Consider the following 14,948-nt stretch of genomic DNA (forward strand, 5'->3'; position numbering starts at 1 on the left):
TCCCAAAGCTGGAAAGTCCCTCTCTGGAGCAATATTGATGCTTCTGTGACGGTTCATTAAAATATAGGAAATATGGCAGCTATTAAGCGTTGGAAGTCTCTCTGGTAACTAAGGTAACCTAAAAATTAGCCTGACACTTTTTAATGAGGTTTTAATATATTCAATTTTGGAAATATATCAGAGTGGGATCATTGATATTGATGATGTTCCCTTTGCAGTCAGAAAGCTCAAGTATCAGCTCTTGATGTCACCCAAACATGTTACCATGGGAACTGCCCATGAGTGTGTTTATGCATGAATGATTATCAGCATAACATCTACTACTGACATTTCAATAAACTGTGATTAGCTATGAACAATGAACTATATAAGCATATCATAAAAGTAAGGAAATTACCATCAAGCCTTACAGGTTTTTGAGTCAACAGAGCATAACAATATCGCCAACAAATATGGACATATTCAGTTCGGTAGTATTAGAGCCTCTTCGTTAACTAGAGTTGTAGCCTACTATTTTCCATGGGCATATCCCACACGAAGACAAGAGGGGGAGAGAGATCTGTAGGATAAGGGCCTTTACAATCCTTTTTTAAAAAAATGAAACCGAAACTGCTGCCAGACTCACTACCTGTGTAGTTGTATAATCCAGGTCAGTAAGTGACAAGGGCTATTTAATCAGGATATCAGTTGACTTTTGATAAATAATGCTCTGTAACAAGCATAGTGGCGTAAAAGAATAAGCATTCATCGAGCTCACACATCGGTGGGCTGGCTGGGAGACTGCTGACCTAGGTTTGGGGAGACTTTGCTAGAGCAGCTTTCCTCCAAATGTCTCTTAGCCTTCTATGTGGTCAGTAGGAGAACCTGGAAATATTCTTCTCACAGTGCTGGCTGAAGCCCAGAGATCAAGCCCAAGCACATTTCATGACTCTACTGCATCACATCTGGTCACCTACCATTGGCCAAAGCAACCCGAACGGCCAAGCCCGAAGTGGAAGGGCAGGCCGTACACTTCAGCCATCATGAGACCAAAGCAGGTTACGTTGCTCTGCCCTGCATCAGCGGAGCCAGGAAGTATCTTCATTCATTGGAAACGAGGGGGAAGATGGGACTCTTTCAAACAATAATCTAATCTACCACAATCCGGTGTCATCTAGATAGCAAAAAACATGCTGGATCACCAAACCCTACTTTGGCAACTGAACCAGTACTATTACTATCAGCTACATGAGTTAGCTTTGGCTGCAAAAACAAACACCCTCAAATCTCTGTAGCTTACGAAGACACCTTTAGCAGACTGTAGTTTACAGGGGCAACAATGATTTCTTGGCCACATTCCATGTCTCAGCTGTAGGTCAGCTGCTATAGCTCTGTTCCTAGTTGAAGCTCTTCTCATTGTGGACCCACGCTGAAGGAACAGCTCCAGTTTGGGATGTGCTGTTCTTGCACCCAAAGGAAAGGGCAAAAGAGCTGTCAGAAGCTCGTGATGCCTTTACAGCTTCTGCTCTGAACGGTACCCGCCCCCACCGCTTCTGCTTCTCGGACCTAAAATAGACCAGGACCTCTGGTGTCAGTGATGGAACAGGCTGGTGTTGGGAGGTGGCTGAGGCTATTGTGACGAGAGGAGGGTACAGCTGCCAGATCTCCTAGGGCTGCTTTGCTACCAAGCAGGTTCTTTCTAATTCATTCTAGCTTCACTGCAACCTAGGATGTGCACCCCTAGGAAGAGGTGGGAATTGGAGAGGTCTTGGGGGATGAGGTCATTTACATGGTAATGACTTCTTCCAAAAGTCAGGATTTACCAAAGAGAGGTTCCGTGAAAAGTGTAAGGAGAGCATTGGGCAACCAGCCTTGGGCATGGGTGCCTTGATGTTATCATATCCAGAGAGCAGGGATACCAGCTAAGGCAACGGAGGGTTTCTGAAGGTGTGAGGTGACTGCGTAACCATAAGGTTTCCTGGTGGTCCTACTGTTGACATGGGCAATAGTTCCTTGAGTTGCCAAAATAGGAGTAATTGATAGCATTACCCCCAAAACTATAATAGGATTCTGCCTTGGTGCTGGTGCTGGAGTTCAAGTCAAATGCCTGCACTACCTACCAGTATTTCTGAGTATTCAAAGAGGGATTTTGCACATAATCATGTTTCGTGGAAACATTAATACCTCTGAAATAGAAAACTATGGTTTGGCCTATAATTTGACTGAATTCAGCTATTAGCAAGGTGTTTTAAACGTCTTTACGTTTTAAAATTCTTTCTCTTTTTAAAGACAATACTTTGCCTTTCTACTTAGGTGGTACAATTTTTAAAGGCTGGAGATGGACAGGGTCAGTTTGAAGACATTTATTTCAAAAACTGAAGCCCCCATTGAGAAGCAGGTGATTACAAGCATGAGACTGGAACTTACAAGACAAGCCTGGAAAATCTTGTCATGCTAATGAGCAAGGAAGCATTCAGAAACTACTAGAGCTGTGGCAGAGGGACTCAGGAACCAGAAAAGATGAGCCTCGTCTGTCCAAAGACAGGGGCAATTTGAGCATCAGTAGGATGATAACAATAACTGCAGAAGACTGAAACATACACAGTATGTATAAATCCAGGAGGTCATAATGAGGCTTAAAAAACCCATAGCCCACAATGCATTGATCACTTCGAGAATGCAGGCAACCAATTTGCTAATTTGAAAGGAAAGAATTATGCCTATATCCTGCCTTTCCTATAGGAACTGTATCTGAGAGTCATCTCAGTTGATGGGATAAGTTAGTCTTTATATAAGTATTCCAGTAACAGATGAAGAAATAATGACAAAATGTGAATATTGTCAATTTGCAATCTCTGATGAATGAATAAATACAGGCAATGATTATCAGTGGCAGTTAACATCACAAAAGAATAGAGAGGCACAGAGATACTAGGTGTCTCTTAATGGAAATGTACAAAGCCACTTATGAAGTAGTCTTGCCCAAAATGACAAACCTGAACTTGCTTAACTCTAGATCTAACTACTAATTTAGTTAGATTTAGTTGTATTCCATCACAGGGAATACAAGACAGAGGGTCATGTTAAAGGATCTGAAGAGATGTAATCAGTGAAATTTAGACTTCAGAAGACTCAACAGAGAGAAAACTCCGTAGCATTCTCCACCAAAGTTGCTAGAAAAAGTTGCTAGAAAAAGAAAACCTATAGATTAAAAAAGACCGAAGAGGCTTATCAACCTATCACAACACCTATCACTAGGATCCTACGGCTACAGTGGTAGCCAGGATCCTAGAGTAACTGAAGTCCTGGAGAAACGGAAGTCTGATCAAACCTGACTTTCAAATGGAGATCATCTAACTGCTCAAAACTAGAGTTCAAGTGTCTTGGAAGCCATCGGATCCATAGTTCCCTATCTTTTACAATCACATCGATGCAGAGCATTTAAGTACTTCCCTGCTGAAATGATCTCTATCTTGCTCATGAATTCGAAGCGGGTCAGTGGGTGTTGGACTGGACACTCATAGGATGTGGAATAGCAGCTATTTTGGGAATCATCCTCTGGCCTCTCAGCAACACTCATGATAACACACAATGTGCCTGGTTAACGTAGCATCTTCTTTCATAAGCAATCAGCACACACTATGTTTTCTATACTCTTAAAACCTTGATTTAGATCTTACACATACTTAGCTCTGGGACTACATGCAATGTCTTCAGGATACTGATGATGAATAGCAAAAATACTCATTTGGCCATTAAAACTGAGTACAAAGTATCATTCATTTGATCCAGCTGTGCAGACCAATGGCTCGTGTGACCAGAGCAAGCTGAGAGGGCAGTGGGATATTATTTTCCCTAGAAGCACAGCTCGAATGTTCTCAGTCAAAGAATGACAAGGATCAACTAGTCTCCATGGTTAGAACAGATCACGTTTTATCTTTACCATATATTTTATGACCTGTAAACTTCAAGGTAAATCATTAATGTACTTCCAACGGTGACAATTGGTCAGTTGAAACCTTTGTAAACACAGAGCCTACTGCTTGTCGCTGAATGTAAGAGTGAAAGAAGAAGGTAGAAATCCGAATATAACCGACCAGGTTCTGGGGAGCTAGGAAGCTGGGGAGTTGACAATACAACCCACAAACCCATTTTTATCAGAACGTTTCTAGCAAAACAAACTGAATGCTACAAAAGAAAACAATGTTAGCAGTATTAATATTAAACATTTAAAAATTCCTCTTATGGACTTCCCTGGTGTTGCGGTGGTGGTTAAGAATTGGCCTGCCAATGCAGGGGACACAGGTTTGATCCCTGGTCTGGGAAGATCCCACATGTCACGGAGCAACTAAGCCCATGTGCCACAACTACTGAGCCTGCGCTCTAGAGCCCGCGAGCCACAACTACTGAGCCCACATGCCACAACTACTGAAGCCTGCGTGCCTAGAGCCCGTGCTCCACAACAAGAGAAGCCACCACAATGAGAAGCCCGGGCACTGCAACAAAGAGTAGCCCTGCTCGCCGCAACTAGAGAAGCCCGTGCGCAGCAACGAAGACCGAACTCAGCCCAAAATAAATAAATTTTAAAAAATTATTATTAAATATTATTTTTATAATAATTCTCTGTTATTCTGCATTCACTTAGTCTTTGCAGCTAAAGCAAAAATCATATCTTTTTATATGTTATTCTCTAATTATTCAGGCATTGCTTCAAATACACGTATATGTCTTCGGCTGCATATCAAATGTTTAAAAAGACAAGAATGAGCTTTTAATACACCACCCCCTTTTCTCTTAATGCAGTGACACAGAGGCACCCAAAAAGCCTTTGCTGGAGGAAGGAAAGAAGGGAGGAAGGGAGGAAGGGAGGGAGGGCAGACTATTCAGCGTGTGTAAGTCTAAAGGTTGAAATATTACATTACTGCCCAAGCTCTGGTTGGCAGAGATAATACTTCCAAGACTAAATTTAAAGACAAATCTTTAGACTTAAATTGAATGTCAAGAAAAGATTTATAGTTTGTCCAATTAAGATGAATGAATGATGAATTACTATGGGGCCTATAGTAGTATAGGTAATAGTATAGTAAGTATATAATATAGTATAGTATATAATATAGTATAGTATATATAGTATATTAATATATACTATATATACTATATAAGTATAGTAATTCAAGTAACTTGGTGCAACTATTAAAATATGGACTAAATGACCAATTCACCTCAATTACAATGCTATTACAACTTCGCAATTATTTCTTCTTTAATACACCTTATGATTCTTCCCAAAGTTTTTTTAAAGTCAAAGTAAAAGTTAGTCATATATTTGATAATATGTGCATAAGTGGCAAATTAATTCACCCACTTTAACAATACTTGTTACTAGTAATATGTAAGATTACCTCCGAGTAATTTGGCGAGAGATATTTCCCGTTGCATTTCGCAATGCTCCGCAGGATTTTTAATGCTTTATCTCCTTTCTTCCGAGTAGTCAGCCAGCGGGGAGATTCAGGAACCACCCTGGTGAGAAGAAGTCTTTTTTGAGTTATGCCTGCGAATCTCAAAACTTAAAAGTTTATGACTTGAATTGCTCTATCGAAATGGATCTTGCGATCAGATACATGTTTCAGAGATTCTGAGAGCTTAGAACTGGCTCTTTGAAACACAGATTATCTTTGCAAGTTTATAACGGACGGGAAAAAATGCTCACTTGATAATTGAATCATTGCTCATGATAAAAATAATCAATATTACATTGCTCTTGCAAGAAGGCTGTCTTAGAATATACAGTCCTCAATTACAAAGATGAAAAAAACTGGGATTTAATGAACATTTAGGAAAAGGTTAAGAACCCAATTTACGTAAACTGGTTTGCTCATATATTAAAATTAAATTAGAGGATGATTAAAGTATTTTCATTCTAATAAGAATAAAATGCATACACCTGTAGCTTTCTGACAACTTAATTTTCTGATTCTCTTAACATTTTCTTATTCCCCTGAGAATTCCTGAGTCATTAATTTGCTTAATAAAACATACAGAGAAGCAAATCTTGTTCATTGGATTTAAACTGCATGTTGAAATACTGGCAGATATGGTTTGTTGCCTTGTAGTTTTCATAAAAATATTAAAAAATAATAAAACATAATTAATACTCTATTTTAAAGGTGTTTTTCAATTTTATTAATTTAATAGTAACTATTAGTCAAAAACCAATAAAAAAGCTCTAGAAATTCGCAAAGCCCATAGCCATTCTGGAGATGTTAGAAAATCTCGCCTTCATTTTCATGTTGGTTTGGAAGCACAGATTCTACATTTCTGTGGAATAAGAATAAATTTGATAATGACCAAAACCACATTACCAGTAATAAAGGAGGAAGAGGAAGTTAGGCAGTGTGATGGCTAGCTGGATCCCTTGCCAGTTGGGGATAAAGTAGGCAATTCCAGGGAGAATTATGATTCCAAGGGTGAAGAACATTTGAATCACTATTCCCACAATCCTCCTTTGTTTTGAACCTACTATTTCTGTCACTGAAGGAAAAAAAACAGAGAGGTTAGGGAAGCTCAAGATCAGCTCCAAAACAAACAAACAAACAGAGACGTTACACCTGTGACATCCATCCATCAGCATCGCTAGAATACTATACAGGACTCTCAAAGATCCTGAAGGCACTGACCTGATGGGGATGTGCTTCCCAGACAGCTCAGGTCCCTTCCTCTCCCCCTCTTCTCTGCATTATCAACAAGCATGTGCCATCCCCCTACACACCCAGCCCAGCACCCTTCCGGGTATACAAAGAATATATGTATTGGTTTTAGGAAAGCTTAGATGATGACTATTTTGAAAAGTAGTTGTAATTATCAAAACATAAATATAATCAAGTGGCTAGATTTTATCACAGTCTTTAAAGATTTGCATATTACCGTCTCTTTAGGTGATTCATCATGAACATTAGATTCTACAGATAAATTTTTCACTATCACAAGATAGTTTCTATCAAATGATAATTCTCTCCACAGTGCTGGACCTTTCATTTGTGTGATATTTCTTTTAAAATCACATGAGGAATTTTACTGCTGGCATCCTTTCCTCCCCTCCCCTCCTGCTGATCTGTTTCTATCTGTCCCTAATTCCATTCTGATCATCCTGGCGTATGTTACCTTATTGCTGCCCTAAGATCACAACTAGGAAAACTCACACAGACTGGGGTCTCCTTAAAAACGCTTCATGGTCCAAAGTTATCCCTTCTACTCCAGCCATCAACCATCAGTCCCCACAGCTCTCTCTCTCCTTCCTCGCCCACAAAAAGATCTTCAAAGGGCCCCCAAAGTGGGCACCCCAAAGAGGGGTTGTCCAGCAGTAACAGAAGTGAGTGAAAGCCCACAGATCTGGGGTGATAATCAAAGAGGAGGTTTCACATTTCCCTGGTCACAGATCCACCACGACTTTGAGTGGGTGCCTATTCCAGACACTACTGGAAAGGTAGCAGCCAGGACCTTTCCCAGTAATAGGAGCAAAGAGAAGTTTTTCTTTCCTTCACACTCAGACGTCCAACTTTCTAGGTATGGAAGGTAGCAAAGGGTTACCAATGAACTTCTCATTTTCAGGTCATATCTCCTGCACGGCAAAAAAGTTCTCCACTTGTGCGGAAGGAATCGAATTAAGGAAATAATATTTGAGAGCACAGCAATGTTACCTCAAACTGTATCACAGATATACATGGAAAATGCTTTAAAAATGTTTCGAGGGGGAATTCACTGGTGGTCCAGCGGTTAGGACTCTGTGTTTTCACTGCTGAGGGCCTGGATTCAGTCCCTGGTCAGGCAACTAAGATCCCACAATCCACATGGTACAGCCAAAAAAAAAAAAAAAAAGTTTCGAGGAACGACTGAAGCTTTTCTAAAGATTAATCTCTAAGAAAACAAAGCAAGAAACCATGTGATAACAGTATGGCCGTGCTAGAAAGTGGTTCACCCCAGTATTTGGCGAGAGTCATATTTGGTTCCCAAAACATGATGGAACTTTGATTTCTAAAGAGTCAGCATCTTGCCCCTGCATCCTCCTATTTGCAGAAATAACGCTGCAGCAATGAAGCCTCACCACACTCGCAGGAGGAAGGCTGACCAGCGGCACTTCTCACCCACCTAACCCTGGTTCTCAAACAGACGAGGAGGCATAGCCAGGTCTTACCAATCACGTAGCAAGTCATCCATGTCCCCTTTCCAAACACGCCTTGTAGGAAGCGGAAGACCACAAACACAGGGAAATTGGGTGCAAAAGCCACCACAACACCAGCAACGCCAACACCGAGACAGGATATTAAGTAAATGACCATTCGGCCGCACCTGTTTGAGAAGAGAAAGGATGAGGTTACCTTGAACGTTTTCTTCAACACAAGGAGAAGACTCCCACTGGACGTGCTGTTAAAGGAAGTTTAAGTGCAGAACTTGTGTCCTTTATAGGTTCGTTATTACCACATCAAGGATCGCTGAAAATGCTACGCTTTGTTTTATAGCAAAGCCAGGGCAAATAAAAACATATGCCTCTGAAATGACATTACAAAATTTAAGGCATGGAATGCATCCTTTGGGAATGCAGTTTCCAAAGAGATGACCCTCTCCATCGCAACGCTCTTTTCCCATAGTCACTCCGGTGGCACAGCTTGGACACTTCCTAGCATTTCTGTGGGTGGGGTCAGAGGAGAAAGGGACAGAAAGAAGCTAAAATGGTCCTGACAGCCAGGAGGTCTGGCCTTCTGGCTCAACCATCCACCAGTCATGCGACTTTGGGTGAATTTCTTAAGCAATTCAAGACGCAGGTTTTGTTTGTTTGCTTGTGATTTGTTTTCTTTTATCTTTTCTACGGTGAGGTTGTAGAGACCAAACTGAGACGCGAATGTGAAAGCTCTTTACAAACTATCAAGTTCACAATAAATGTGATTTGTTCTTAAGTTTTGTGTTTTACTTTCACCATTTACGTAGCCATTATTAAAGCACTTAGGCAAAAGACACAGGTCACCGCAGGCAATATTCTGAGAGTCTGATGCTAAGGGGTTCAGTATAGCTGTGCCAGATTATTGGCTGGTGAAGCCCTGTCATCCATGACCTTTGAGAGATTTGATTCAAAGACATTTTCCCGTAGAAATTTCCATCAAATTCACACAGCATCTTGCTTCAGAGTGGAGACACAAGTAGTCTCAGTTTCCCTAGGTTTTTAAATTCACTCTCTGCCTTTCTCACTCTCCTCTCACAGATACATGACCTACTAAATTGCTTCTGTCTGTTCCTTCAAGAATATAAGAGATTGAAGGAGCTGAAAGACGGTCAGCCCCGAGGTGAGGCAGCATTATTCACGGCTCTGTCTTCTTCCCCAAAGGACCGGGTCACATCTGAGGACAGATGCTCAGCCCCTCCTGGAACACAGGTAGGAAAAGCCCCCTCCTTTAGTCAAGTTACTTTAGTTGGAAGATACGTTGATTGGCTGTGAAAGAGAAACATGCCGAAGAAGCAAAACCTAATGCTTAAATTAGGAAGCGTAACAACAAAATGAAAGAAATACATATTGAAAATCTATAACTCAATTCCAAATGGCAGCCAGTTAGGAAAGAGAGGGTTGTGTGGGGAAAATTAAGGAAGGAAAAAGGAATTGAAAAGGCTGTAAGGAGAAACAGTAGGGAAGACACAGACGAAAGAGAGGGAAAGAGCACCAGACACAGAGGATTAAGGAGAAGGTCACATGCCGAGGAGGGCTGGGGGACAACACAGGAAAAAGAAGACGGGGAAGGGACAGGAGCCAAAGGGTCCACCCATTTTGAAGCCCTGGTCTGGTCAAATGCAGACCACCAACTGCCTACAGGATTGGGGGCATTTTGTCTTGAATTCTCCAATTAACTGCTGTTCTCAGCTCTGCAAGAGGCGCTCCCAGCCCCGCCCACTGCGAGCACGACGACCCACTGACGCTGGGCTGGAGTGCTGGGAGCAACAGTAAGCCAGACATGGAGGATGGAGAGAATTGTTAAATCACTGCAAGTATGTTCATCCTTAGAACTGGGATAGAGGAACAGTTAAACAGGAGCACAATAACCTACATCAACAATGTCTGAAACGGGGATATCTGAAGAGAGAGCACGACTGTCTTGAATATATACACTCACTTTGTGTCTGCCATTAACTGGGGTATTTATGGATGTTCAAGAATAGATCAAATTCTTTTCATGGTTTTTGGAAAACTTTTTTCTTTGCAGAGTTTTTCATTTGTAGAATAGATACAAAAATTGGTTTTAATTAAATGAAACAAATTTGTAAGGGGGCGACCTTATGACGAAATTAATCAAACCGTGATCAGCGAGTTACTGAAGCCCATGGAATCACCTCCACAGCATCCAACCAGCCCGCCATGGGCCCCGCCATGAAGTCACGGCCTTGCTGCTCTGTGTTTCCTCTCAGAGGCATTCAGACCCAAGGGGAGCAGCCCCAACCATCTGTACAGTTCAAGGGGTGAGGAGAGGAAGTTTACGAAGGAAGGAATTAGTGCAGCCAAACAGGTATGAATGTCATAAGGGGAGGAATTCAGATTTTTTCCCAAAATTAGCAAGAATACTTTTCTAATAGTTAACATGAAACACCTTCCTCTCCATAGGTACACATCATTGTCTAGATGTAAACTGGCTGCCATACCCATGCTTACCTGTCCGCTGCATAGCCCAAGGTGAATGCCCCGGCCAGGAAGCCCAGGTTTAGGATGGCTTGTGTGAGGTCCAGCATCCAAGCATTGACACACACGAGGTCAAACTGGGAAAACAAAGAAAACACATGGGAGACAGAGACATGTGGCAATGCTTACCCTCAAGACACCTGAGCATCTGTCCAGACCAATGATCTTTAAACATTTTTGCTCATATGCTCCTTAAATAAAAATTTTAAGTGTATCACATAGGTATTTTTACAGTGATATATAAACGTCTTCTTTATCAGTTTCACTATCTGCCATGGATGTAATTTTCAGTACACTACAAATGCTGACATTTTAAAGTCATTCTTTCAACTGTATCTGATAAAGTACTATAGCCACGTGACGCCTACAATCATCCAGTGAAAACAAGTTCTTCAATAGCCTAAAATTTGACACTAATCTCTTTTCTCTTTGAATTCTTATTTTCATTCCCACATACATATATCCTAATATTTTATGTAGAAAATATTGTGTTTTGTGTTAATGTGTATTATGTTAATGCACAGGTAAATAAATACTTCTGCACGTAATAAATTATGTACATAAATTGATGTTTAATTAACATTTTTTTCTGTGACAATGTTTCTAACTATTAGAATCCTTGCTGATTGGGTTATAACAGTTACTTTTAGAACACAATTGACAAAAACATAACATATGATGAATCTTGAAAAAGAATTATTACTCAGAAGTAAAATTTTGTTGGAAATGCACTGCCCCTTTTCTAGAAGAATGTTAAAAAAGCCCGGGGTTTTGCACTTAGTTCATGTAATCTGTGGTTGAAGATTATTTATTACTAGAATGAGTTAGGGCTCAACATCTATTCTATTCCTGTTTTTCATTTTTATAAATTTATGTGCCAAGAAAACTTGTCTGTATAAATAAATTAATGGGAACGGAGAGAGTTTTGTTACAGTATTGTTACTCAATTCTTTTGCTTCCTTCTCAATGCCAAGATTTACAGAACAATCTATCATCAAAATTATTTTTAACTTTTCTATTAACCAACATGCCATTTAAGACTCCTACAGTCTTGCTGTCAGGAAAGAGATGGAAACCACCAGACTTACAAAAAGTTGTTTAATCAAATCATTCGGGTCATTTACTTTCTTTCTTAGTTACTTTCTTACCAATATTCCAAACTGTCCCACAATTTGGTTCCCCACAGGTTTTAAAACCCCAGGTCAATACATCATAGTAAGATGGAAGAGAGGTAGGAGTCCTTCCGCAAAGGGGGAGAACGATATTAGGAAAAGACCTGTATCCTCATCATGCACATATCCTCAGACAGATCCATTTTGGACATATGTGCATTGAGGCTCTGAAAACTGATTCCCTTCAAAGTAGCCAGGCCCTCTACCTTGTGAGTTTCTCTGCACACCTCCAAATGGTATGCTTGCCCCAGTGTGAAGACCACTGCTCTAGACTGTAGCATGATGAGAAAATTAATGTTGTTGGAATAGGAATTGTGAGCGGTCTTATAGATACATATTCATAAGCAAACTGTAATAATATTTATTTATAGAACCTGACTTGTCTTGGTTCTACAGCTAATGATCTGTCGACTAACATAGCTGGAAAAAAAAACTGGGGTCAGTAGTAGCTGGCTCACTTCACAGACTTACTGAAAAGATTTATGGAGATTAAAGAAGTAAGAATATACACATATATGCATAGTAGTAGTAACTTAAAAGAGATTTATTGTCAATGTAGGTACTGGTTTTCCAAAGCACAGCAATTTCATTTTAAGTAAACTTGCAGATGATTATTTATCTGAAATAATTTCCCATTAGAATTAAACATATAAAGGATGCAATTAAAGTATATAAAATCTCAGAGGTCAAACAGGTGATTTAACTGCCAGAGAAAGCATTTTGACACAGAAAAATGTCAGCCAGTGTCAAATATAACCTCTCAAAGAGAAGAATTTGCTTCCTCCAGCTGAGCTTCAGATAACTTGGTTAACTAAAGATAAAGGAATGCTTTTCATAGATGACACAGCAAGGCCCAGCAAGAGCTATCCTTTTATGAACATATTTAGCTGCTTTTGAATTGTGTGAATTAAAATACCCCTAAGTACTCTTAAACACAAAGATATTCTCCAATATAAAACCAGTAATCTTGGATTTCCCTGGTGGCACAACGATTAAGAATCCGCCTGCCAATGCAGACAACACAGGTTCGATCCCTTGTCCGGGAAGATCCCACATGCCATGGAGCAACTAAGCCCATGCGCCACAACTACTGAGCCAGTGCTCTAGAGCCCGCGAGCCACAACTACTGAAGCCCACACGCCTAGGGGCCATGCTCCGCTACAAGAGAAGCCACCGCAATGAGAAGCCCGCGCACCGCAACGAGGAGTAGCCCCCGCTCTCCGCAACTAGAGAAAGCCCGCGCACAGCAACAAAGACCCCAATGCAGCCAAAAATAAATAAATAAATAAGAAATAAATTTATTTTAAAAAACAGTGATCTTTTTCACTCTCCCATAAAAGAAATTGTCAAAAAGGATTTTTTTGTATTTTGTATCACAATAAAGTTAATTTAAAATAAATGTTTAAGTGGTTAAAGTGCTATGATAACTTAGTTTCTAAAGCACTATGATACCATCCAGACCACATATTGTCAGTCCTCTATACTTTGTTTTGCATCTCAGATGCTGGAGGAGTGGAAACTACAATTCTCAGGATCCTTGCAAGCAGGGGTTCTGTTTAAGTTCTGCCAGTAGGGGGCGCTGGTGCAAGATCAGAAGGCAGGTAGTGGGGATTCTGCTTCTGGCTGCGGCAGCGGCATTGGCTCCAACTGTAGCAATGACAACAGTCAGTGCTTTTAACCACTCCCCGGCTACACAGGGGCAAATGGACAGGACCCACAGGCTCTGTAATGCTGTGGAGCAGGGCAGGGGCGCTGCAGGAGCTGTCCTTCCTTGCTTTTCTAGCCTTTCCAAAACAGCTCAAACCCAAATCCTTTTATTCAATCCCTTCCCGCTTGAAATACCTAGCCTAGTTTCTCTTTTTAGGACTGGGAGCCTGCCATCTTTCAAAAGCACAAAATAAATTAATATAAACAAATTACATACCTGTAAAAGAAATGCACACACACACACACATTTAGGTTCCCAGTAGGGAACAGACACTGCAGTCACAAGGATGGAAGGGCTTGGTTTTGACTCTTGCACGTACAGTCAGGAGTCAGACCCCTGCCTCCCGGGGCTGGTGCTTCCTAATCGGCTCTGAGCTCGCTGCCTGCTGCCAAAACAGCTCTGGGTCTGAGATATGTTTTTGTGTCTAGAGAGAGGTTGGCATGTACCAAAGCCAATGAACGTCATAGGCTGAAGCCTTTTTCCTGAAATAAAGTACTAAAAGCTGTTTGTAGTTACCAGGGAGACCTAAAACCCTTCTCTTGTCAGATTTAACTAAGTTTGAATCAAAGACACAAGCATTTACGTCTGTCCTAAGGCAATCTACCAACAAGTGAAGCATCTCCTTTTTTTCCCCTAAGTGTACATATTTAAAGTTATTTTTAAATGCTCATAAATCCAGGTGTACCCATGCTGTTAATTTTCTTTTAAAGTCACTTTTATTTAAATTTCAAGTCATTTTTACACAAAGAGAATTACTCCCCTTGGCATGAGCAGAAAGCCAATCTGATAAAAGATTCAAACAACTGTTCATGGAATGCTGGAAGGGATCACACATTGCTTCATTTTGCAGAAAGCACAACTCTAGCCTAATTAGATACTTTCGAAGAGCTTCCAACCAAGTGATTTTTTTAGGTTTTCCTAGTCATTAAAATCCAAACAGACATTATGTTAACTTGAGTTGTAATGATAAAATGCTGGAGCAGGTCATTATCAGATCTATGCTCAAGCTTTGATTTCTAAATTATCCTTAGAACCAGAGTAACAGAATATCTTCAATGTACAAAGGCCAAAGGTAGGAAATAAGGTAAAAATAATGCAGGGATGCAAGAGACTTAGGACCTCAGGAGGGGGCTTGCCCGCTCCTGAAACCACAGGGAATGACCCCTGATGACCAGCAGCTGGCTTTGCCATAGATGTCTTGTTTAGCCTTCTTGAACAAATTCTCACGTGAGAGATTCTAAGTTTAGAGGACATCACAGTATTTGACTCCAGTGTGCCTTTGGTTTGACCACTGGGTGTAGGGTGCCTCTGGCTACATTTAGCACTGGCTAGACAATCACACGTTGACCCCCAGGGATGGATTCCATTTCTAATC

At 40.7% G+C, this 14,948-nt stretch overlaps 1 protein-coding gene across 1 annotated transcript in view; it reads right to left on the bottom strand.

Moving 5' to 3' along the window:
• SLC22A3 (solute carrier family 22 member 3) overlaps positions 1-14,948 on the bottom strand; it is a 94,969-nt gene that overhangs the window by 50,731 nt on the left and 29,290 nt on the right. The window contains exons 2-5 of the mRNA XM_082633512.1: positions 10,667-10,770; positions 8,171-8,325; positions 6,342-6,510; positions 5,382-5,499 (exon numbers count right to left, since the gene is read on the bottom strand). Coding sequence (XP_082489638.1) covers positions 5,382-5,499; positions 6,342-6,510; positions 8,171-8,325; positions 10,667-10,770 — 546 coding nt within the window. The remainder of the gene's footprint in view (positions 1-5,381; positions 5,500-6,341; positions 6,511-8,170; positions 8,326-10,666; positions 10,771-14,948) is intronic.

This window comes from Mesoplodon mirus (genome assembly GCF_964341445.2).
Source record: "Mesoplodon mirus genome assembly, chromosome: 10".
In the NCBI taxonomy this organism is placed as follows: domain Eukaryota; kingdom Metazoa; phylum Chordata; class Mammalia; order Artiodactyla; family Ziphiidae; genus Mesoplodon; species Mesoplodon mirus.